General features: G+C 36.1%; 1 protein-coding gene across 5 annotated transcripts in view; it reads left to right on the top strand.

Annotated features, from left to right (window-relative positions):
* Window positions 1–26,397, top strand: part of LRRC7 (leucine rich repeat containing 7) — a 493,673-nt gene that overhangs the window by 103,882 nt on the left and 363,394 nt on the right. For all 5 annotated transcript variants that reach the window (XM_067005975.1, XM_067005982.1, XM_059056301.2 and 2 more), the window contains exon 2: window positions 10,229–10,326. In XM_067005975.1, the coding sequence (XP_066862076.1) occupies window positions 10,230–10,326 (97 nt within the window). In that variant the 5' untranslated portion in view covers window position 10,229. The remainder of the gene's footprint in view (window positions 1–10,228; window positions 10,327–26,397) is intronic.

Below are 26,397 nucleotides of genomic sequence, written 5' to 3'. Positions count from 1 at the left end.
TTCATAAATGTTGACCGAAAACCATGAAACCCAAATGTTGACACAGGTCTTTTCCTCAATCTTTAGAGTCAAAGTGTGTGGGGGAAGGAAAGAAAGAATGGAGAAAAGGAAGCTGACTGGGTTTATGAATATGTATTATATTGTATTAATTTCTAGATGGTAGGTAATTATTATTGTATCTGTATTTCATGCTATTCAAAATACAAATTTTTAAATAAATAGTTTCCATATGCTCTTAAATTTTAAAAATGATGGACAGTTCAGATATAATTTTGGTAATAGTATTATAACCTGAGTGTTAATAATCTTATTAAAGCACCTAGCATTTTTCTGTATTTTTTAGCATCAATTTTTATCTTTGCATAATTATGTTGATTCAACGTTAGAACTTTTTCAAGAATTCCCACCATTTTTAATTGATTTATTTCTTTTACATTGCCAGTGCTGTTTTTGCTTTTAAGAGTAAAATAAACACATTTTGAATGTATTGATTTATTTCTTATAATGCCTTCTTTACTTTTTTCCATCCTGTGAATGTCATTCCTTTTTTTTTTTTTTTTTAATTTTTATTTTTTTTTTGGTACGCGGGCCTCTCACTGTTGTGGCCTCTCCCATTGCGGAGCGCAGGCTCCGGACGCGCAGGCTCAGCGGCCATGGCTCACGGGCCCAGCCGCTCCGCGGCATGTGGGATCTTCCCGGACCGGGGCACGAACCCGTGTCCCCTGCATCGGCAGGCGGATTCTCAACCACTGTGCCACCAGGGAAGCCCTGTCATTCCTTTTTATAGGCAAATATTTTATTAATTCATCCACCTGATATACATAGCTTTAAGGGATTTATTTTCTGAATAACTCTGATTTTAGTGAACTTAATGTTTTGTGTATGTGTTTGTGTGTGTGTGTGTGTGTATGTGTGTGATTTGGGCAACAAACATATTCCTAAATATTTCATGTAACTCACTTATTTCTGTAAGGAGCTTCACTGAGGGAAGATTGTTATTCCTTGTACCAATTCAATTTGTTAATAAAATACCTTTGGACTTCCCTGGTGGCTCAGTGGTTGAGAGTCTGCCTGCCGATGCGGGGAACACGGGTTCATGCCCCGGTCCGGGAAGATCCCACATGCCGCGGAGCGGCTGGGCCCGTGAGCCATGGCCGCTGAGCTTGCGCGTCCGGAGCCTGCGCTCCGCAACGGGAGAGACCACAGCAGTGAGACGCCCGCGTACCGCAAAAAAAATAATAATAAAAAATGTAAAAAAAAAACCTGCATAAAGATAACAGACTTCTGATATATTACTACTTTGTGTGTGGGTAAAAAATACAAAGTTTTTTTTTTTTTTTTTTTACATAGGAGGAAAATAAATCAATTTAAACTAGAATTTTGTAATAGTGTTCTTCCTGAATTTATGAGGAGCTGGACTTTTTTTTTTCCCCATTGCTACTCATGCTCTTCTCATTAATTTCATAGATTTTTCATGGAACAACTGTTTGCTACAACCTCTATAGAGTAAATTATATACTGTTCACATTCCAGTTTTGATTTGTTGTTTAGAAAAGGTAGAATCTACATTTTCAAGTCCATAATGATACCCATCTATTTTGAATTCTATTTTCTTGAAAAAAGGTGAAAACAATACTGTCGTATTTGTCATCCCCTAAATGTGTGACAGGGCAAATTAAAAACAAGTTTCTCCTTTGAGACTATTGATGATCCTTGAATATTTGGTAAATCATCACTGGCCTTAAAAATCAGGTATCTGGCTCTTTTCCAAGTGGACAGTGCTTTACCTATCATTTTGTTACGTTAGGAATTTCAGTCTGTTTCCAAGCAGTTTAAATGTAGTTAAGATGTGATTTTTTTTTCCCCGCAACAGTCTTGCTGTTTAATTTCATACAGTTTGTCCTTATTAAATATCAACTCAAAATGTTTGACTGAGATAATTGGGTATTGATTATTTTTGCACTGTCATTTACAGTTCAAATTGGATCTTTATAAACACTTGAGACTTTTTAATGGCTACCTTATGCTTAATATGCATGCATAGTTCTAGTTTGGTTCCAGTTTGGTTTGGAGATTGTTTCACTGTGCTGAATTCAGACTCAACTTTCCATAAAAAGGAAAAAAAAAGAAAAGAAACAGCAGCTCAGTGATAAAGCAAGAACACTTTCCACTGCTTTTTCAACTCTTTCCTCTTTTTTCTTGAATTCAAAGCCAACGAAGGAATTCTGAAGTGCTGTGGGGTTACTTGGCTTTAGAACTTTGTAAAGATGGATGGTCACAGCATGCTGCCCCTTATTATTCTCTTTCCCTGGACAGAACAGACTACTAATTATTATTTCTAAAAATAATATAGCAATCTTATTTTTCCGTTTCCCATATGCAGGCTTAAGCACACTTTCATTTTTTAAATTCTTTTTATTTATTTATTTATTTATTTTTATTTATTTTAATTTTCCATTAATTATTTCTATTTAGTTTTTAGACTTGTAGACATGTAAGTCAAAATCACAATAACTTATAAATATTCCATATTTTAAGATTTAGTGAACACCTACAACTCAGTAAGAGAACTGCTTTATGATCCACTAGACACTAGAAGAAAGAAAAGACTGATAATGTTTTCTCAGCATTATGAAATGAAGACTGCATTTTAGGAGTCCAAGGACCAGAGTTCAAGTCCTTCCTCTGGCCCTCCTGTGTTACTCTGTATATGTCACTTAATTGCTCAGACTTCCTGTTGTCTCATCTATAAATAGTGATGCACTGATACCTACTTCAGAATTGTCAAGAAAATGAAACGAAATAAATTATATGGAAGTATTTCAACAAGTGTAGTGTGTTACGTCAAAGCCCTCAAATGGTCTAGAATCTATATGAGTAATACAGATGAGTAATTCTTCATTTCAAACATTGAAATGAAGAATAATACTAGCTAGAAAACAACTGGTTACACTTCCAAACATTTAATAAATATAGAAGTTTCAGAAGGCAAGCACTGAGTATATTTGAAGTAGTTGGATTTGTTTCTGAGTAGAATTGGAACTCACAAATATATCTTCAAGGATGGGTAAAATTTGGAATGAAAAATGAAAATCTTCCAAATGTTCCTGCCAGGAAGGAGCAGACTTCATTCATCCATCCATTAAATCATTAATTAAATATTTATGGAGCATTTACCATAGTCTAGGCACTGTGGTAAGGAATACCGAGAAAGATGGAGTAGCTATGGAAAGAAAAAGATGTTTGACTTGTGTCGCATGATAGACACTTTAAACTTTGGACTCCGACTAATTGAAAGGTAGTACCCTGTTTACCCCAGAACTAACTGGATGAAATTTCAGATTGTAGTCAATATTGTATGCCTTTGTACTTTAACAGAAATGCTCCTGTACATTCATTGTCAAGTTTGAAGGCAACAAATGCTACCATATTTTATTATAGATCTTACTAAGCTTCCTACTCATGTAGATTGTCACTCTAAATATAAAAGATTGTGTTTATTTATAGGTGAGTAGCTTATTGTGTCCAATGCTGCTTATAATCAAATTAAATAAACGCTCAATGAAATGCTAGTCTTATTTTTTGAAAAATGTCTGCATTTATTTAAAATTGTTTAATTAAAGATAATTATTAACACATAATTGGAATTTTTACTTTCCTAGAAAGTAATAAGTCAAGGATATTTACTCTTTGTAATTTATTTTATATCTAGTTTACAGAGTTTTTAAAATCCCTTAAGGAATCTTAGGAAGCCTACAGACCACAAAGCAAAGGGGTTTGCAAATACTCAATTCATTACTTGTGCACTGAATGTCATTTAGGGGCTTATCTAAGTTGTCTAATTATCAGATAGACCCATTAAGCACTACATACTTCCAGTTTGTGTTGTGCTCACAAAGAAGCTAGTAATAAGTTCAATGAGGGGGAAAAATAGCCTCCATATCCTTGGCATCTTGTAAGCAAAACAAGTTGATTTTGCTTTTTAATCGAGTTTTTGATGTCATGATAAAATCTCTTTTCCTTAATCATAATCCCCCATAATCTACCTGTGGGAGCACAGGGAATTCCCCTGGTTCTGCTGGAGAAAGTCCCCACAGGGATGCATCACCCTAAGGAGAGCAGCTCCTGATGTTCTACCTCATCTCCTCCCTCCCCCTCTCATCTCCTTGGTCTTGCAGCAAAGGGAACCTGGGGCGAGTTTAACCTGCTTTCCAATGTCTGTTCATGCTTGACAGCTGGTGCAGAGTGGGATGGTGAGAGGCTGTTCAGTGCAAGGTGATGGCCTACCAGGAAAGTGTTAGGGGTGCCAATGAATGACTGAGAGGAAGCACATGAGTTGGGGGTAAAGGGATGACAGCCACAGTATTTGGAAGGCCACTCAGTAGGCTGACCCCCTGGATCACACAGAATGATCCCAGCATCATATATTTTCCTTTATGGCAAGATTAGGAGAGACAGATTCATTCATTCATTCAAGCAACAAGTATGAATATGAAGCACCGTACTAAATTCTCCAATACAATGGAGAATAAAACTGACATTGTCTCTGCCTCCATGGAACTTACAGTTCAGGAGAAAGGCAGGCATTAAACAGAAATCCAGAAGTCTGATATGTAATTGCAATATGTGATAAGTGCTATGATAGAAAATTCTAGGCTGCAGGGTAGAACCATATTTGGAGATCTAATTAGATGAAGGAGTTAAAGAAAACTCTCTTAAAAAGTCATGTTATAGTGAAGACTGGAATGGTGATTAGGAGTTATTTAGATAAGAATAGGAGGAAGATCATTTGAGGCAAAGGAAGCAGCATGTAAGAAGGCCCTGAGATAGGAAGAAGTTTCAAGTGAGTATCCAAGGTACTTCAATGTGCTAGGAGGAGAGCTCCATAATTGAAAACCATAGTTGCATGAAAAGTGTGTTTTTGCAAGGAAGCTCCTAGGGCGTTACTGTAAGCCAGTTCTACAGTGAGGAGTTAAGTTGTTCATTTGTCTCCAAAAGATCCTCAAACAGAATACTTTTCCATAACTTTACTTTCCTGATCATGTTGACTTTAATTTAGAGGTCTTCAGTGGAGAACTGGATTTTCACCAGTCATGTGCTAAGTTAATAGGGCCTTCTAGATATGCAGTGCTGTCTAATAGAGTCATCACTTGTCATATTGAAATTTAAATTTAAATAAACTAAAATTCAATCAAATTTTAGAAATTACAAATTCAGCTCCTTGGTCACACTAGCCACATTCCAAGTGGGAATATACTGTGTATATGTCTAGCAGCTACTGTATTGGACAGCGCAGATATTGAGCATTAGCATCATTAAAGAGATTTCTGTTACATAGTTCATATAGTAGTTAACCCCATGGGCTCTGGAGTCAGATCTGGATTTAAATTCTAATTTTTGCACTTGCTGTGTGATCCTAAGCAAGTTATTTAACATCTCTGAGCCTCAGATTAGCCATGAAAAAATAAGAATAGCATGAGTAATATATTTAAAGAACCTAATAAATCACCTGGCATATAATAGACATTCAGAAATACCAATACCTGATACCTCTATTTTCTTAGTCCAACTCTCTTTTCCTCCAGGCACTCAATCATTCTTCCTCTTCCTCCTCCATACTGAGTAAATCCACTTCATCCATATTTTCACCCATGCTTCCCTTGCTTTATTCACTGGCCACACTGTCAACCCAATCCACAATTCTAGGTCAGTCCAGACTTATTCTCTGATCCAGCTGAGTCTGCCAAAGCTTGATAGAGGAAATCAATTCACTGTTGAGATGATCAGCATTATAAATGGTCAGCCTCCAGGTTCATCTAGTTGACCTCCAGCCAACTTGGCAAGCCTTTGAATCTTTTGCTTTGGCTACTCTTTTCATTTTTGATACTACCTATCCTAACTGCAGTCTCCTCACCAGGCCCTCACCTCACCTCTGTATCAGCAGAATGAATTCACTGAACTTCCCTTTCCTACCTCTTCAAGTATATATATTTTTATTTACAGGGGTTCCCAATGCCAGTATTGGGACCAGTGTAAGGCTACTTTAGAAGTACTTGATTAATGTTGAAAAATATATCTACCTGGGCCTGACCACAGTCTACTGAATGGAAATCTTTCTTTAGTACTGGAAATGGGGGAATCTGTAGTTGTATAAAGCTCTGCAGATGATTTTGTGACCTAAGTTTTTGAGACACCACCAAGAGAGTTGTGGATACTGTTGCTTATAACCTCTGATTGCTTTTTCATGCTGTTTGATATTAATCTGGATGCCCCTATTTCTTCCCAGCAGTTGACATGTAGGCTGAACTTTTCAGAGCTCTTCAATGAGTTGTTAGAGCATCTGTCTTGCCTGTGGTCATCACACTTAATCTCTCCTTGCTGGAACTATTAACACACTCCCTCTGGTGACATGCCAAGCTTGAGAGTAGCTAGAATAGCATCTTTGCTGTGTGCCGGCTGTGCTCCAAGACTTCATTCTTGGTCATTTTGTCTGATCATTTAATGCAAACTGTAGATCATAGCTGATACTGGTGGAAGAGTTCAAGTAGCCAGAAGTGTAATCTCAAGAGGATGGAAGTCTCAGAGTTATATAATAGTTTGGACATGAACACTGCTGTGTAAAACATTTAATTTGATTCAAAGTATATTTTCCACTGGGTATAACATTTAGCATTCCACCAACTTTTAGTGCTATTTTAATTTTTATTCATCTATTACTGCATTGTATATATAGTTTACAGTGAGTTTCCTTGACCCCAGTTATCTTTTTGGTGGTTCTAAAAACTTAAAATATCACTAATAGAAGCAAACATTTCAATGAAAAAAGCTAAATGATAAAAAACTCAACATGTAATTAGCAGATAGACATTTTTACAAATGTATATATATTTGTGTAGTATTATATTTAATGTAATATATACTATTTATATATGAGTATATACTAATTTAAATATTAATATTATGTTCAATAAGAATTCCATCAAAATTAAATATGCACAACATAGTAGAATCGCAAGTATTCAGTCTCCTAGTGAAATTATCTATAGCTAATCATAGACTCATGGAAATAGTGGGTTAAAAAGCAACTAGAAAAAGATTTTAAAAATCAGAAAACCTTGATTAAATCTCAGTTGCACCTCTTACTTCCTGTGTGGCCAGGATCAGGTCACTGAACAATTCTGAACATTAGCTTCCTCATCTTCAAAATGTTCTTTCAGAAGGTTGTTGTAAGGATTAGATGGAATAAATGAAATATGGTAATACATTGTAAGATATATTCATTGTTCTTGCTAAGGTCAAAGGGCACTATACAATTTTGTAACACCTTCTGAATTCTCTAAGAAAGAATAAGTTATTTAGCACTTTAATTAATTCATGAGGATACCAGCCCACTTTTATCCTTGGAAGATTGTCATATAGTAATCCTTTAAATCTTACTGAATAAAATGAAATACAGTTTATTAAGTTCTTCATTTTGAAAATTGGCAATTTATGTGCATGGATGTTTTGTATTTTTCCAATAACCAGAACATTTTTTAGCCAGAAATTTTTTTCTCAACAGTGTCATCTGTTCTTTTTCTTTATTAAATAAAGGCTAGTTTTCATATTTCTCCTAACATACCAGACATTTAAAATTTTAGTATATGATTTCATTTTTATTTGGGATAATTATGATTAATAATAACTACATTTGCTGAGCTCTTGTATCGTGGTGGACACAGTGTAAGCACATGTACACTATTAACGTATTTAATCCTCACAACAATCCGATGAGGTAGCTAATGTTATCCCCATTTATTGCTGAGAAAATTAAGGTATAAAGTAGCTAAGTATCTTTCCCTAAAATCATCCTTTAAGAGACAGAATGGGAGTTTAGCCCAGGCAGTCTATTCCAGAACCTACGCTCATCACAGTTAAACTATGCGGCATTGCTAACACTGCATAATCTCTTGCATATCTGCTTGTGAGCATTCCCATAATGCAACATTTGGGCACCATGATTCTTGGTGATCTTTGATGCCAATAGCAACCACGTAAGTGAAACTCTCCTGGAGCCTTTGGCAGTACTTTCTAACTTGTATTTCAGTTTTTCTGACATACCCTCAAATATAATTATGTCGAAATCAACTAGACCATTTTTGTTTTCACATTCTCGATAGTCAGATACATAAAAGGAAAAGTAATAGCCTATCCAAGAGACTGGTTTACATAGATTTCCAACCAGGGTAAATTGTTATCCCTCATCTGTATAATCACGATGACTAATTGGTTTTTAAAATTAAATCACAATTTTATGTAGATACTTGCATTTGTAGGTTATGTTTGTTGTATTTTACTATCTTGAGCTTGTAAATACTAGTGATTAACTAAAGTTCACTTAAATTGTTATTATATCATCATGAAAATTCATGTATTTTCTGAAACCTGTAATCAAAATAGTGCACTGAATTAATTCGAGTCAGAATCTAGAACATTTTATATAATTTACATGGCTAATCCTCATACTGAAACTGCAGGGATGGTCCTGGAAGCTTAATTTTGCCCCCATATATAGTATTAAAGCAAATTATGTCTTAAACTCTTGAGGTTTTCATTTGATTTCCTGTCATTGTATTATCATAACCTTGAACTCTTTTTCTCACTTGAAATGATCTTCAAGTGAAACTAAATTTCAAGTTATCATCACACATTGAGAAATGTTTTCTTGTAATTTACATACACAGCATGGGCATATGAGTGAGCATACACACTCATATAAAGTAGTCCCTACCTATGAATGGTTTGGTTTAAGAAAGTATATTTGGAAAAGTATTTCTAAGAACCAGTGACAGCTTCTCATAGAAATAGTGTTATGTTACTCTTACAGTACAAAAGGTTATTTATCTCATATTTCACACCATTTTACATATTGCTTTTATTGGATTATCCTTTCCCAATTTCCTCTCTAGACACTAGAAATATAATTATCTGTACTACTCACCCTGGGAAACCTCCTACCACCATAACCCATAACAACCACACCATTTTCAATACATGTTATCAGCCAGCATGTTTGTTAAAACCAGTGATATCCCATTAGAATAATTATGTAGATGTTAAAAGCTATGTTTATATTCTTAAAATGATACATATCATTTTTTTGTTCTGAATTTTCAAATCCTAAACACTCAATAGTTGTTTAATGTTTTCAAAATAAGCAGAGTGTGCATTGGTGACACAAAAGTGTAAGGTTTACTAAAACCAGAAAATACTAACCACAGAGTATATGCTGTTTAATATGCCAACCCAAGTTGCATTTGGCCCATTTATTATTATTTTCTGGTTGTCAGCATTGGAAGTAACTGAGAAGTGCACTTTATATTAACCATATTTTCGAGAAATCACAATGATTAGAATTAGAAAACCCCTCCCAATTTAATCATTAGCACAGACGAAAGCAGCAATTAAAACTCCTGAAAACTGGTATTCAGAATGTTGATGAAAGATATGATCTTTCTTTCTAAAGGGTAACCTGATTTTTGATAAATGTGTTTGCTTTATAAGTAATCATTCTTTAGTTAATGGGTCTCTGACTTAGCTTGGGCTGCTGTAACAAAATACCACAGACTGGGTGGCTGAAACAATAGACATTTATTTCTAACAGTTTTGGAGTTTTAGAAGTCTACTATCAAGGCACCAGCAGATTCAGTTCCTGGTGAGAGCCCTCTTCCTGGTTTGTAGATGATTACCTTCTCACTGTGTCCTCATATGGCAGGGGAGAATGAGCTCTGGTCTCTCTTCCTCATCTTATAAAAATACTAATTCCATCATGCGTGTCCCACCCTCATGACCTCAACTAAACCTAGTTACCTATCAAGGGTTCCACATCCAAATACCATTACCCTGGAGATTAGAGTTTCAACATATGAATGGGGGGTGGAGGGGAAGGGTTGGAGGAGTGGAGGGGGTGGGAACACAAACATTCAGGCCATAACAGTCTCTAATTGGAGAATGTGCATATGAGTTTCATCCACATGTGTTTTTATATTTTTAAAATTGGAATGCCTAAGAAAAGTCAAGCACTCTCCAGTTTACCACAGTCACTGCCACTCCCTACTGTCTTACTCCTTGCTAGATACTCTTAATGGTGTGGTCTACCTGAATTGTTGACTCTTGATTTAAACCATTTAACTTGTTAAAATTTATCAAGATTTTGGTATTAAAATATTCTGTTAATTCCCTCCTGTAGGATGGAGAACCTAATAAGGGGACGGAATCCCCCGCAATATCAGAGAAGTCCTTGTAAAGAAGTTCGTGCAGCCCTTCGGAAGAGGCCTGAAGAGGAGTGTAAGTATGTTTAATAGGTTTAACTACGTTCTAGATAGACTTAGGTGAGTGGCATAGTAAAAGTAAAATGTTAACCTTTAAGTGATAAGTCAAATAACAGAGGTACTTAACAAATACCTGTTGATTCTAATTGAATTTATGTTTTAAAAAAATATCATATGGTACCTGGATTCGTGCACTAAGAACATTGTTTTCTTAAGTGTTTCTCTTGTACTTCAGAATGCTCTACTAATAATTTTGTTCCATATTCAAATGAGATTGGAAAAAGTTACACGATTTACCACATCTTTCTTAGATATCTGTACCATGAATATTATTTCCAAAGAGTCCTGAAGTAAAAAAAACAAAAACAAAACAAAAAACTTTTAAAGTGTGTTTAAAGTGAACATTTTCCAGTGTCATTTGACCACAATTCTCTTTCAACCTTTTTTTTTGTTAAAACTGAGGACTCTTTGAAAACAACTTCATTAGACTAAAGAATAAATGTCTAGTAGCAAATCTAAATCCATTGATCAAAAAGAAACATTTGATTTAACTGAATTTAGGAAAAGATTTCGAAAGAAGTTGTGTATCCCCTCAGAAAGCCATTTTAATCCATCTTTAAATTATCAAAATGTTACAATATATAATTGTAGAGATTTTATCTAAATATAGCATTGTTGGAGATGTTTAACATAATACTTGCATTTTAAGTTTATAAGATGACCCATAATTCTAGCTTTCCTCATGGCACTTGCATCTAATTATTTTCAGGGTACTAAATCACAATCTATTATGACAAAAATTCAGAAAACATTTTCTGAATGTCTTTTTACAGGAGTTTACATTTTGTAAAGATAGAGCTAATGCAGTGGGTTCACTGGCATATATACAGTTTAGTAGATTTTTAGGGTTATATTGGCATTTTAAATCAGTTTGAAGTACACCGTTCCAGGTAAAGACCAAATATATTAAATCTGGGCACATTCGTGACAAGTAGAGTATTTTTGTTTTGTTTCATTTTATTATAAAGTCAATAGATAATCTGATTGGGTTGGCATCTATGTCATTCAATATAGTGTTAGTTTTATTTGGTATATTTATAGTTTCTAGAATTATAAACAATATCCAATTAAAACTAAAATTTGAAAATGAAGGTATACTTTATGGGCATGAGGGAACAAAACTGTTTATAAGATGCAAACTCGTGCATAAAACTATTGCTTTTTTATTGGGTTCATAGGAAAGCTTTGGGGTTTCTCCTCTGTGCTGGTTTAACACAGTCAGCTTAGTCTCTGTTATAGTTCTGCAGATTTTATTTAGAGACTTAGAAAGGGTTTTTGTGGATAAATCTATAGTTGATTCTCAGGGAGTCACAGAGTATATTTAATATGTACAAAGTTTTTTTTCAGTCCTCTTATACTGAGTTGGTCTGTGCCAGAGGTTGACCACCTATGGTCCATTTACCAAATCCATCCTGACATCTGTTTCTGTAAATAAAATTTTATTGAAACACAGCCATCTCCTACTTATTTAGGTATTGTGTATGGCTGCTTTCCATGGCAAAGGAAGAGTTAAGCAGTTGTGACAGAGACTATGTGGTCCACAAAGCCAAAAGTGTCTACCTGATTCTTTACAGAAAAAGGTTTTAAAACCCTGGTCTGGACCAGTGGTTCTCAAAGTGTGCTCTTCAGACCAGCAGCAGCATTAGTAGCAACTGGGAACTTGTTAGAAACACAAATTTTAAGGTCTACAACCCACATCTACTGAATGCAAATGTCTGAGAGTTGGATCCAGTAATCTGTGTGTTTCAAAGAAGCTCTACAGGAGATTCCGATGCAAGCTCCAGTCTGAAAACCACTAGCCTAAGTCAAATGACTGGTGGCAAGATGACATTAAATCACCATGGATACAAAAGACTAATAATGATAGACATATTTCAGAGTTAAGTCTTATTGTTGTCTAATGTAGGGTACATAATATAACTGTTTTCCTGTGTTGTAACAAGCAAGTCCTCAACAATTGAATCGTGGCAGTCAGGACAATTTTTGAAATATCACTACAGGAGCTCAGCTGGATTGACTATGTTATTGAACATGGAAGGACATAATGAGAAATGAGAAACATGTAAAGTATTATTCCCTGCCAGAAGGGTCTTCATTATCCCTTGTTAGTTTAATGAACAGTCCTTCTTGTCCTGTACAGACCACTGTTAATTCCCTAAGAAAGAATCCTCTTTTTTAGAATGGGAGCAATATAGTAGTTAATTAAGACATTGACTTTAAAGTCACCATAAGGGTGTTCTAATGTGACACTTAATAATACCCAGGGTCCTGCAGTCCCAGCTGCAGGACCCTGGGTATTATTTCCTTAATCTAAGAGTCAGTTTACTTATTTGAAAAATGAGCTTAATTAAAGAGCCTACTTTGAAGGGTTATTTGGAGAATTAAGGAAGATTTTTATTAAGTACCTGGTATAGAACTTGGGACGTGGCAAATTTTTTTCATCCTCTCTCTCTTCCTCTTCATTTATTATTATTGTTCTTCTTTATTCAAACTAACCATTTGAGGATAGAAAGTATGTTTTGATCATAGAAATGAAAATCTACAGAAATTATAACCACTATTTTTAGAAATAATAATATAAAGCAAGGAACAGGTTGTAAACAAATGACATAAAGCTGGAATTCTTGCAGCAATGTTAGATAGTAATTCGTGTTAGATAGTAATTTGTCTCACACAAGTTCTTTCCCTATGATTCTACAAATTCAACATGGGATCTAGACCAAGACTTACTGGTCAGCTCTTATGGAAAGCTGCCACCTTAGAGAATCATCATAGAAAGCCAAATGATAGTGGCTTTGTTTTACTGAGAATTGAAAGAATAGTGGAACTTGACTCAGACAATAGGATCCTCCAGATGCAAGGTGAGCCCTCTTGCATTTGGAGATATTGCAAATTAGAGGGTTTTGCTAAATAACAGAATTCATACTGCTGTCTTTTATAATCTTTTATACTTTTTACAGTATTTTCAATATTAATATCAACATTAGGTCACCAGACATAGCTCTTAACCAATTATTTCATGTGAATTATATCTAGCTATATTGCATTTAACATAGCCAAGCAAACTTTCAGTAAAAATTGATTCTTGTAAAAGACAGACTTTTAAATATGCTCAAGTTACTTACCATTAAAAAATAAAAATAAAAACTTTGTCCTCAAAACCAAAGTACCATTCAGCTACAGCCCTACATTCTCAGACTGTTCTCAGGCAAACCTCTCAAAGGAGTTATCTATACTCACTCCATTTACTTAACCCCCGACTCATTCCTCCAAATCAATGCAGTCTGGCTCCTACCCAATCACTCTGCTGAGTGATTGGTTAATTACTTTCATTCAGACCACTAATAATCTCTTTATGATGCTATATTAGTTTTTTTGTTTTTTGTTTTTGCGGTACTTGGGCCTCTCACTGTTGTGGCCTCTCCCGTTGCAGAGCACAGGCTCCAGACGCGCAGGCTCAGCGGCCATGGCTCACGGGCCCAGCCGCTCCGCGGCACGTGGGATCTTCCCAGACTGGGGGCACGAACCCATGTCCCCTGCATCGGCAGGCGGACTCTCAACCACTGCGCCACCAGGGAAGCCCTGCTGTATTAGTTTTATATTGCTATGTAATAAATTACCACAGACTTACTGGCTTGAAACAGTTTATCTCACAGTTTCTTTGGGTCAAGAATCCAGGTAGGGCTTGTCTAGGTTCTCTGCCTCAGGGTCTCACCACGCTGAAGTTTCATCATGAACTCAACTGGGGAAGAACCTACTTCCAAGCTTACTTAGGCTTGAATTCACTTTCTTGTGGTTCTATGACCAAGAGCCCCGCTTTTTGCTGACTTCCAGCTGAGGGCCACCTTTAGGGTCTAGAGATCTCCTGCACTTCCTTGATACATGTACATTCTCAGTATGGCTGCTTACTTCATTATTTATACTAAAAAACTTATAAATAAATAAAAGTTGAACTAAAAAATATTCAAGTAACCCACAGGAAGGCAAGAGAAAAAAAATAGAGGAATTAGAAACCAAGGGAACAAACAGAAAACAAATAATAAAATGGAGACATAAGCCTTAACAGATCAATAATTACATTAAGTGTAAATACCTCAATTAAAAGATAAAGCCTGTCAAATTGGTTAAAAAAAAACAAAACAAAAAGTTGCTATACAAAATGCCTTTTAAATGTAAAAATATGAAAAGGTTATATATAAAAGGATAGAAAAAGTATTTAAATGAAAGCTTGAGTGACTATATTTATATCAGAAAAAAGTAAGTCCAGAGTAAAACATAATAAAGAAGATAATTTCATAATGATAAAGGGGTCAGTTCATCAAGAGGATCTAACAGTCCTAAACAATCCTAAATGTTTATGACTTCAATTTATTTTTTACAAATTTATATTTTCTTAAGTTTTGTTTCAATAGCTTTGCTATGTTGTCTTTTTTAAAATTTTTACTCAGTCCAATTTAGTTTTCAATAGCTAAGTAATTCTTGGTAGCATAGTTGTGATTGTGGCCTGTTTAAAAGAAAAATAACAACACCACAATTGTTTTCATATAGAGAAATATCTATGAAGGTATAATTTTTCCTCAAAATTTCCCTGAGTCCGTACTGTGTGACCTAAAATTCCACAGAGCCTTTCTGTTCAGTTTCTGAATAATAAGAAAAATTAATTGAAGAGTTTTTCTTTCTTTATTTTACCATCATAAAATTTAAATTCCTAATAACATAATTCTATCCTTATAGCATTGATATTTTTCTTTTCCTTAATATAAACAATCTGTTTTATATTATCAGGAGATAACATTTTAAATTATTTTGTTTTCAGATAACTGAATGCTACCTTTCCAAATGTCAAAATTTTCTTGTATTAACCAGTTTGGTGAGAATCATGCTAATTAGTCAGGTTCCTGCCTTCATACTAGAAGTTACTGAACATGATCTAACCTTTCCCTGATGATTCAAGGACAGTTTTATAAATACCCATTACTGTCTAGAATTCCATCTGGGCATGCCTCCAAATCAAGTTGTCATCTTTCACTTCTGCTGTGATTGTTCTTGCTTTTTAGTTACCCATTCTTTTGGCATTCTGTTTCCCATTTTAGTTTTCTCCTTCAGAGAGCTGATGCACTATCCTTATTAAGTTTATATTAAATATGTGTCAATGAATCAAGGATTGAAAACCAGTCAAGCCTTGGATGATTTATGGTAAATAGGAAAAAAGGAGTAGGGAACACTAAATGCAATGTAAGAAGTGGAGTGCATTAATTTGAAAGATCCTAAGGCTACCCTTCTTCTCATGGACTTCATCTCAATTTTGTGGTGAATCCCCAGATACTTGTATTCTTTACCAGGTTCCTGTTGCAAACTATGTATTAATGACTCAAGTATGATGTTGATGACCGAGTGTTACTGTCATCTCACTCACTTGGTCTGGGGGCTTATGCAGTGGGTGTGGGGAAGGGCTCATATCTGCTAAGGAAATTTGAAGTAATCCTCAGGATGGTAGTACCATGCTATGTAGTTATAGACCTCACACATGTGCATAACAATGTCAGTATGCAGAAGAGTTACTGTCTTTGCTCGGGCTTCTCTTTACGCTGGGAAACCTCCTAGATGACCCTAGAAAATGTTCCTTATCATTTCACTAGCCTAAATTGGGATAAATTCCTATTCCTGTACCATTACTATACACCATAAGAATGCTATGCACTCATTGGCTTAAGCCTGTTATACTGGACCGATCAGGTTCAAGAACTGGTTTGGTATTAAAAGTAATCCTAGATAAGGTAAGGAAATGAAAGTAAGATGAAGTATTTGCTATTTGACCTAGTGTAATGGAACAGGTAAGGTTATTTAACACTATATCCTATACTATTGTTTGTATTGTATATTTGTCTGTATATACTTAACTATCCCCAAATATTTTAGGGATAGGAATGGGAACAAGGAACAGAAGAGGTGGTACTTGGGAGATCAGGAATCTGGGCACTGATATTAAAGTGACTTCCAGGCCTCTATTTATTATTCAGAGCCCCCTTTTCCTATCTAAGCCCTACAATTTGTGGGCAGTTATGTGTCCATTATTTTCAACTGCTCCTTTAACTTTCCTTAAAATACTGTTCCTTCTGGTTTGGAATGAGACCCATTTCCCCTACATCTCCCTTCCATTCTAGAGCCAGCCCTTCTTTCAAATTTGAACTATTATTAGTCATATTGTATAGACGAAGCTATAGGATCTCAGACATGTTAAATAATTTATGCAATGTCACACAGCTAGTAAGTGCCAAAGCTGGGACACAAACATTGTTTGACTCCAGAAGCTACCTTATCCCTACTGTTCCATGCTATATACCTATACTACAGTATTCTGTGTCCTCATTTTAGTTCTTGATTCATTTTCTGAATTTATAAACATAAACTATCATACAAAGAAATGTATATAATGTGTATATAGCTTAAAGAATTATAAATTAACAGTCATGTATCTAAACCATCAGGGTTGATGAATTACGTATTCCTACCCAGCTCTGCTTATCGTTTTAGTTAGCATATCCATTCTAGGAGACTAGTCTTTCCCACTCCTCATTTCTTAGGTCTTTCTTTAGGTGACCCTTTCTTAAGTCCTACAACAAAGCCAAAGGAATAATATACATGGTTTTAGTACAAGGGGGCTCAAGAGACACAAGTGGTCAGTGATTTCTCATTAGCTAGAAAATCTTACTATTGTTTGACTTTATTAATATCTTAGATTGTGACTATACATTGTCATAACAAAAAATAACGTTGCATTTTTAACTTGAATTTTATCAGCACACCTGAATTATTACATGTTGCTTACTAATAATTTTGGCATGAGGTAAAAATAAGATTAAAGGGAGGTTAGATTAAATTAGACTTACAGCCTGAACTTTCTTAGGCCAATCAGAAAATTGAAATCAGGCTCATGCAAACTTTGTACAAAGTTGATGTATTTTAGACAGCTTTTCCATTCAAAATAATAATAGAAATTCAGGCAAAAATATGTCTTTAACTCTTCTCTGGAATATCTCCAGGTTTAAACCAGCTTCCTTAGCTATCTGCTTCCATATTTCTCCCAAGATTCTATTTAAGATATAATTTTAGAAAAGATCCACTAGCACTAATTTTCCTAGCACCTCTGGCTTAGCAAACCATTTGCTTGAGTTAGGGCTTGACTGTTCACCAGACTTCTCTTTTTGTTTGTTTAAATTAATTACTTATTTATTTTTGGCTGCATTGTGTCTTCATTGTTGGGTCTTCGTTGCAATGCACGGGCTTCTCATTGCGGTGGCTTCTCTTGCTGCAGAGCTCAGGCTCTAGGCGCGTGGGCTTCAGTAGTTGTGGCATGTGGGCTCAGTAGTTGTGGCTTGCAGGCTCTAGAATACAGGCTCAGTAGTAGTGGTGTACGAGCTTTGTTGCTCTGTGGCATATGGGAGCTTCCCAGACCAGGGCTTGAACCCGTGTGCCCTGAATTGGCAGGCAGATTCTCAACCACTGTGCCACCAGGGAAGTCCCTGGACTTCTTTTAAAATGCAAATTCCTTTGAGGGTAATGCTAGTCAAATCTTAAGACTATCATAAAAGTGATTTTAGATCACTAATCTCAGTAATCGCAAGGAATCAAATCTCAAGAGATGTTTGAATGCCCAGGAAGAGAAAGGAAAGGTCAAAAAATGGTTATATAGGTGAGGCGTTTGAAAAACAAATTCACTTGCTACATATTTTTGCTAAGCATTGGTTCTCTTATCTGGTGAAAGAATTTTTCAAATAAAATTTCAGCCCTTTCTATATCCTTCCGTATATTTCAGTAGTTACCACTCTGCTAATTTATTCCTTCTTTATGAAAAGTTCTCCTTCTCTCCTTGGCAGAGGACAGGACCTCCCACCTATTAGTCCCTGAAACACTTTGCACAGATTATTAATGCAATACTTACAACACAGTATTTTATCCTTTGCTTGCATGTCTATTTTTTCCCTGTTGGGTTGTCAGTTGCTTAAGGGCAGGCAGATACAACTTATTCATTTGTCTACCACTAACATTAAGCACAATATTTGATATATAAGTATCACTCTAATAGAAGCTTACCAAAAACAAATGAACTATAAAAGATACAACTTGATTCATGCCATGATACTTATTGGAGTTTAAAGGCATCCAATAAATAATTTCTGTATTCCAGACCAATTTTGGAACCAATTAAGATATTGACAAGATGTCAGGAAGTTAGAGATCAAGCATCAACTTTATTACTTTTAAAAGCTAGATTGGAGGACATAGCTGTGATGTTTGGCAACAACGGACTTCTTCATACTGTACTCAGATGTATTCATACTTAACTGACGCAGCCACAGCAGTACAGTAAAGCCACAGGCCTCCTAATGTGGGGAATTCCTCCTATAAAATTTATAGCAGTGAGAAACAGACCAGTGTACTGTCTTTCCTGAAGCAGCTTCACCCCAAAGAAAGATGGAGGAAAGTGTTGGGCTATGCATGTCAAGCTCTTCAAATAATTGGTAAATAACTGCATTTCCTAATAAGAGTTAGAAATGAGATAAGGGGTCAATAGTGTTGGGGAAATCTCTCCACACAGAAAATAAGTGAGTGGATAAGAAGTATCTCCACTTGCAATGTTCCTTAGAATTTTTATCTCTTAAACTACTGAGCTTAAGCATTAAGCCCTTAGAAAACTAGTGGGGAATTTATTAGGGCAGTCTCTGCCAGATATAAACTGCTATTCTTTCATGGACTCTTCTGGTATCATTAGGGGCAGAGCAGAGAAGCAGGGTAGATTTAACTCCAAGACCACTGTAGACCAAAGTCTTGACACTTCATGTTCTACTTGTTATCCCAAATAATGTCCTGCATGGTTAGCAAGCCTTCTGCAATATGATTAAATTACATTCATTTATTCAACAAATATCTACTGTTTGAGTGCCTACCATGTGCCTCTCTCCCTGTTCTGGGTGTTTGTGATACACTGTGAGAAAAAATTTAAAACTCAAACCAAAAAAGGCAAACATTTCCAGTCTCAACAGTTATGCTCTTGTTGGGGAAAGCAGACATTAAACAAAATAAATGAGTTATAATTCATTAGAAGGCAATTCATCCTGTGGATAAAAGTGCAAAGTTACGGGGGTTTAGGATTAGAGAGAGATTTGAGGGCAATTTCAAGTAGGGAGACTAGAATATGTAGAACTTTTACAAAAGATGGGAGATGAAGGAGTTAGCCACACCAGTTTACAAGTTGTAAACTCTATGACTTCTGCATTTAACTTTAACTGGAAGAACTCTCCCATCCATAGGTTAATTTTGGCATGATGCATAGGTGATATATGGGGGAATAGTTACCTATACATACTATCTCCTGTCTCAGAGAGAAGCTAATAAAACACTTTGCCTTTTTGCAAAGTTAAGAAACTTGCAATGCCGAATACCCTACTTCAGCTTGTTTGCAGTACCTTTTTCCCCAGGCAATATTTTCAAACCTTTGAAAATTGTTGCCTCTTTGAGTGCCAGAGATGGGCTGAATGTGGGTCTGTCTAATAGCATGGTTTCTAAAAGTCGGGTGAACAAGTGTCTTTAGTCCTGGAACCCTAGTGCCCTTTGCCATATGTACTGCTATGGAATTGCTGAAGCCTATGTAGTGGCTGTCATTGTTATCTGTTTCATCTGGAGAATTAACCTCAGCATGTTCCTGTCCTAAAGCAGCTGTTGTTACTTCAGAAATGTGTGCCTCTAGGGACCTATTGAGGCTAAGCATCTTCTCTTTCAAGAAACTTGCTTTTTTCAACATTGGGCTATTCCAGGCAGGCCTTGAGTAGAATCTCTTTCTGTATATCTTTTTCGCAGAAGTGAAATAGGCCCATAGTGTTTCATCTCCCTCTATTGTTCTGCTGATCTTAGGGTAATGTTGCCAGATAAAATACAAGACACCTGATTAACAGATAAGCAACAAATAATTTTTTACTGTAAGTACATCTCATACAAGATTTAGGGCACATAAAATGAAAATATCATTCATTCCTTATCTGAAACTCAGGTAAGCGTGTTTGTATTTGGATTCTACAGAAAAACAAAAACAATAGTGTATATATGTGTGTGTGTGTGTGTGTGTGTGTGTGTGTGTATGTGTGTGTATTTATATATTTTTAAGGAATTGATTCACATGATTATTGTGGCTGGCAAGTCCAAAATCTGCAGGCTAAAGAGCCAGGAAGAAGCTGATACATCAATACAAATCCAAAGTCCATCTGCTAGCAGAATTCCTTCTTTCTCCAAGGAAGTCAGTCTTTTTCTATAAAGACCTTCAACTGATTGGATGAGGCCCACCCACTGTATGGAGGACAATCTGTTTTACTCAAAATCTACTGATTTAAATGTCAATTTCATCCAAAAACACCCTCACAGAAGCATCCAGAATAATGTTTGACCACTTATCCAGGCACTGTGTCCCAATCAGTTTGACACATAAAACTAACCATTACAGTGTCTTATTTTTATTCATTAAATCTGGCAACTCTATTTCAGAGGGTCTGAAATGAGTTTCTAAGAGTTTATGTTGTTCCTATAGGTGATCTATTTCGTTCTTTAATAGTGTAAAACTAGTACTATTTCCTAGTACTTTGTTTTTTAGGTTTTCACTGCTTTTAGACTCATATTTTTTGTAACATATTTTTCTAAACTTTGTCTCATGAGGTCTCTTATATGGGAAATATGAAATCAGTAAATTATGAGTCTTTCGATAGACTTCACTATTCCAACAAATCATATCGATCCTCACCTGTCTGGGTTGGATAATCCCACTGAGGAAGAAATTTCCCATGGAGTCAGGATCAAAATCCAGGCCTAGACCTGATCTCTTATTGTTCTGCATGCCTTTTCCTGTAATATGTCTCCTTTAATATGCTTTGTCTTTGCTGGATCTTCCTTTAAAATGCTAACTTTATAAATTTCTGGAGGGTTTCCTTAGGGCAAGACAATACCTGCACCCTCATCTATAATGATTTTATCACTTTGAAACTCCCCTCATAATGCTTTAAATATATTTTTTCCTATCCTTAAATTTGTCCAGGTTTTGTGATGCTTTGGTATCATGTCCCCATTCTTCAAGTTGTGGCTCCCAATTGCTGTCACTCTGGACTCTTTATCTCCAGCTTTGAAAGGCCACATCCTCAGTAGTTTCCCAGACCCTGCTATCTCTCGGGGATTCGTTCCAGATCACTCTCTAAAATTCTGTCTCTCTGTTTTGGTTAGATTTCTTCAGGCTCCTGTTGTAATTGTTTGACTTGGTACAGCTGAAACATCTCTCGCTTTCCGACTTTCTTCTTTAAGATTCATCAGAGCTGAGTCTATCCATTTCCTTTTAATATTTGTTTCTCTTGGCTTGGAAGTTCCCATTTTCTATTTCATATCTGTCTAGTATATCCTATAAAATCTCAATATTTCTCCTAAGGAAAGCTCTCTTTTCCTCCAATATAATTAGCCAGTTTTCCTTTATTTTGTTTCTATTCTTCTACTGCTTCTGTTCTGATAGTAAAACTGAAGCATGCTTCTTTTCATACCATTTCAATTCCTCCTGGATACCTTAACAAACTCAATTCTTAAAGACCAAGTGCTCCAAACAGACTTTATTCTTTCTTTTTGTGACCTTTATGTATGCAATCATTTCAGTGACATGTTTGTTATCTTTTTAAATTCCACCTAGGAGAGGGCAGATTCTCTTCATTAAGAGGGCTCCCTGTTACTTTTCATTTGTTTATTAATCAAATTCACTACTCTTCTGTGGGTACATCCACAATGAGTTCTCCAATTTATAAGGCCATGGACAGGGCTTATGTGAGTATAAAGCCCAAAGCTCAAGGTCAAACTACAACAGCTTAAACACTGTGGCCAGTGCCCACTAAGATCAGCAAGGCCAATACAGTGTTGATAAAACAGCCCTGTCTGTGCTAAAACAACCACTTGCCTAGGAATAAAACTGCTGTGAACTGTAATAAACACCCAATCAAATCTTGCATGGCCTACTTGCTAAAACTGAAAGCCCATAGCTCCATGTCCTGGCCCCATCACAAACTTCTCCAGGTGCTATTTACCTCACCAAAATTCACTTTTTGCCTATTTGTTTCTATTACTGATAACACTGATGCTTGAGGATGTAGCTCAAGTGCCTGGCTACCGTGATCTTCCTAAGAATTAGCTCACGTAGCTTCATTCCTCAGGGCCTAGTGCTGTACAGCTAGAAACTTGCAGGGTAAAACCAGATGTCCCAGGCTGCATCCAGAGGAGGGAGGGGAGGGGTTCTGAGTGCAGCATCTACTCTCAGTTCTTCTTCAGAACTCACCAATCGTATAACTCCTTCAGCATCCCTGGGAAAGAGAAAATGGGGCAAGAGCCCAGGAAGGGTAGGGAAAATGCCTCCTTGTGGAATCCTGAGAAGCAGGCAACATGTCTGACCCCACCTCCAGCACTCCTGTGGCACTCACAACCAGGAACCAGCTCTGGCAGAAGTCCTTACAGCTTTTGTCTGCCATGATGTGACTGCACATCAATGTCTAGAACTCCTGTTGCAGAATGAAAGACCAACCAAGGGAGCTTCCTTACCCCTAGGTGGAAAGGTTACTCATACCATGGAAATAGCTACTCCAGTGAAATTCCTTCACAAAGTCCCCTTCTCTTTCAATAATCTGATCCCTTTTAAATCATTGATCTGGCTGGGGTGGGGGGTCCAAAACAGTAGAACCTGAGCTTAGCTAGCATAGACCAGCTAGGAGTAGTTCAGAGCACAGATCCTGGAGCCAAGCCACTGGCATCTGAGTGACAACTTTACTACCTGCCAGCTGTGTGATGTAGGCAAGTTACTTAATCTCTCTGTGCCTCAGCTTATTCATTGAAAACAATAGGGAAGATTAAATTAGCTAACAATTCTGGCTCTATATAATTATTTGCTATTATTATTAGTTTGTAAATTCCATATACATCAGTCTGGCTTTGGAATATCACCTCTATAGTATCTTGCTGCCTCTACTGAAGTCTATGTTTGAACAACCCATTATAATTGGGAGTCCATCTACTTCTTCTGCTGGCCTAGCAAAAAAACCAAATTAACCCGGCGCCTTCATGTCTATCCTTACAGTACTGGATGGGAAGCCAGAATAACCATGAGGCCACGAGCTATTTCCACCTCTGGTGAGGCTGGTTCCATTACTTCATAGAATAGCAATGCTAGCTCCTGAAAAAAATTATCTAGGAGCTGGGAGACACATTCAACTTCCTCATTCAAGCCAAGGGGAAAGAGAGGAGCAAAAGAGGAAAAAAGGGACAGGAACCTAGAAAAGTCTAGAGAACTCAGCAATAGAAGTTCATGGCTGTTCTCTCTCAAAGGAAAAAAAACATAAAAAATAATTAATGTGATTCAGTTCCAAAGATCCCAAATCACTACTTCTGCATTTCAAATTTTATTTCTCAGCAAAGAGAGAATTTCATCAGCCCCGTTTGAGTCACTTCTCTATGCCCAAGTCCAGGGTAATATTGTGTTTTGTATTAAGGCCATTCCCAGAAAGAAGGAATCCTTGTTGGCCTGACAACTTCCCTGGAGATGTTCACCTTAGTTTGGAGCCCATGACCCTTCTGTGCCCCACTGTGAGTACCTTTCTCTTGTTACCCTCTGGCAATCTTGACTTTGACCTGCTGAAGCTCTAGCTGCAAAACTACAGTGATTTGTTTTAAGCTCAAGTTATTTTTTTAGTTGTACTAGATAAAACTATACTTGTGGCTTTAAAATGATGGATGATACAGACCAAGCCTCAAGAAACTCTCTCTAAATTGTCAAATCATATGTTGCATATAAAGAAACTAAGTATATTAAAAGAACAACGACATATTAGTTAGGAAATCAATGCATTTCAAATGTTTCAGGCTTATTTGAATAAAGTTAGCACAAAATATCCCCCAAAACAGTAGCACTATTAGTAGAATGTCATGTTTGGAATTTTGCTTCACTAGAGTCAGCCCTGTGTAGACAGGGACTGGACCTCTGTTCTACCTGCATTACCTATGCTGAGCCCAGTGCCAGGCACATGGAGATGCTTGATAAATACTTGCTCAGTGAATAAAATAATTAATGAATAGCAGAATACATCTTCATTAAAAAGTACATACACTTCAATTTTTGTTGTTTAATTACTCATATGAAATGAAACAATACATTGATAACGTAGTAAAGGTAGTGGTATATTTATGAATTCACATTCCTTGGAATTTACAGCTGGACTCAATATCAACTGTCGGGAGGGGGACATTTCCCCCTTGACCCCTTTTGAGTTCTTTTAGCTACACTAGTAATAAAATAGACACAAGACAGATTAACAGGAGAAAAAGAAACAAATTTTAATTCACATGCACAGAAGTATCATAGAAATAGGATCTAAGAAGTGGCCAAAGCAGGCAGCTTTTATACTTTTTAAATAAAGAAACAATATATTTGAGAGGAATTGACAGGACAAGGAAACTTAGGTTCTGGGGACTCAATTTGTGAAGAATCCAAAGAGAGTTTGGGCTTGAATAGTAATTTAAAGTAACAAGGTTTGTTTATATAGGCTTCTCTGCCCCTAATTCCTTATCTCTGGAGATAAGGGGGTCCTTCTACCACTAGAGGTGGACTTTTCACATGGGAAGTTTGTTTTACTGCTTTCAGGGAGACAGAGGAGGCTCAAAGTGTCCCTCTTGTATTGGCCATTTCTTAAGTAACTTTAATTCAAAATAATCAATTTGTCATTAAGGCATATTTTGGGGTGGCCTGCCCTGGGCCCCAGCACAACTAAAACTCTGATCCATGTGAGACTGTTCTAGATACAGAATAAGTTAGTGTTCCTATGAAATAAAAGTCCTGAAAGCAATGAACGTATTCTAGCCCCCTTGGAAGATTCTCTGGTTTTATTAGTTTAAAGAAAACGTAACTATTTAATTGGAGCATGCTATTTTAGAAAGAGTTGGCTTAATTTATTTTCAAACTACTGCACAAAGGATATTTGTACTCAATGATTTTTAAATGGTATCTCCAGTGTTGTATAGGCCAAAGAAAAGATTACATTTTACATGTTTGTTTGAATTGATGGTGTGTCCATATGGTATAAAGGCAAGAAAGTCTTAGCATCAATACTTTCTACATTCTGTTTTTAATTAATTTACATTTTTTATAAAAAATATTTGAAAACCAGGCATTCTTTTGTTTTATTTTGTATGAATTTGAATCTCCTGTCATCAAGACCAAAGCTAAATACTTCCTCTTTAATTTTAAAAGCAAGCTATATATATGACTTTTTGTGCCATTTGGTTGCATGTGTGAATAATGTTACCTCTCTGCTCACAGGTCTTTATGCAACATGTTTAATCAAGAACATATTTTCACTTGTAGCGTTTGACATGTCACATGCCTATCAGTTTACTGTCAGGCAAGATAGAGTACATCATAAAGTCCATCAGTTCTTATTGCTGTCTTTTAAAGTCAAGCACTACAGATGACAGTAGACATGACAGCTTTTGTGATCAGCATTTTTGCTGGCATCCTGTTATTAATAATACTTTGGCTAGACAGTATTACCAGGAATAATCCATGGTGGTACAATCGTTCCTGCATCATCAACCACAAAATGATTTCTAAGCTTTTTCCGAGGCTTTTTTATTTTTCAGATTTTTTTCCCCGTTAGGCCAAATGCTTAACTAAACTTGTTATAAAATTAATTGGGAAAAAAGGGAAAAGAGACTATTAAAGGCTCACTCTTTAATTCTGGACTCAAAGGCTATATTTGCCAACTTTTAAGAGCCGAGATGAATACTGAAGGTACAGTCAAGGCTGAGTGTGATTGAGAGGTGAACTTAAAAAATATAAAGGATGCAAAAATAAGTTTTGATTGAATAGATAATTATAGCACTTAGAAAGCATATTAATGAGATGAATATTTCTGATGATATATGAAATGTAGGCAGTATTCTAGGCATACTATAATATGTACTTAATAGC

This window comes from Kogia breviceps, chromosome 1 (genome assembly GCF_026419965.1).
Source record: "Kogia breviceps isolate mKogBre1 chromosome 1, mKogBre1 haplotype 1, whole genome shotgun sequence".
Classification (NCBI taxonomy): Eukaryota; Metazoa; Chordata; class Mammalia; order Artiodactyla; family Physeteridae; genus Kogia; species Kogia breviceps.
The sequence above is the reverse complement of the archived record's forward strand: the minus strand, read 5'-3'. Positions and strand labels throughout refer to the sequence as shown.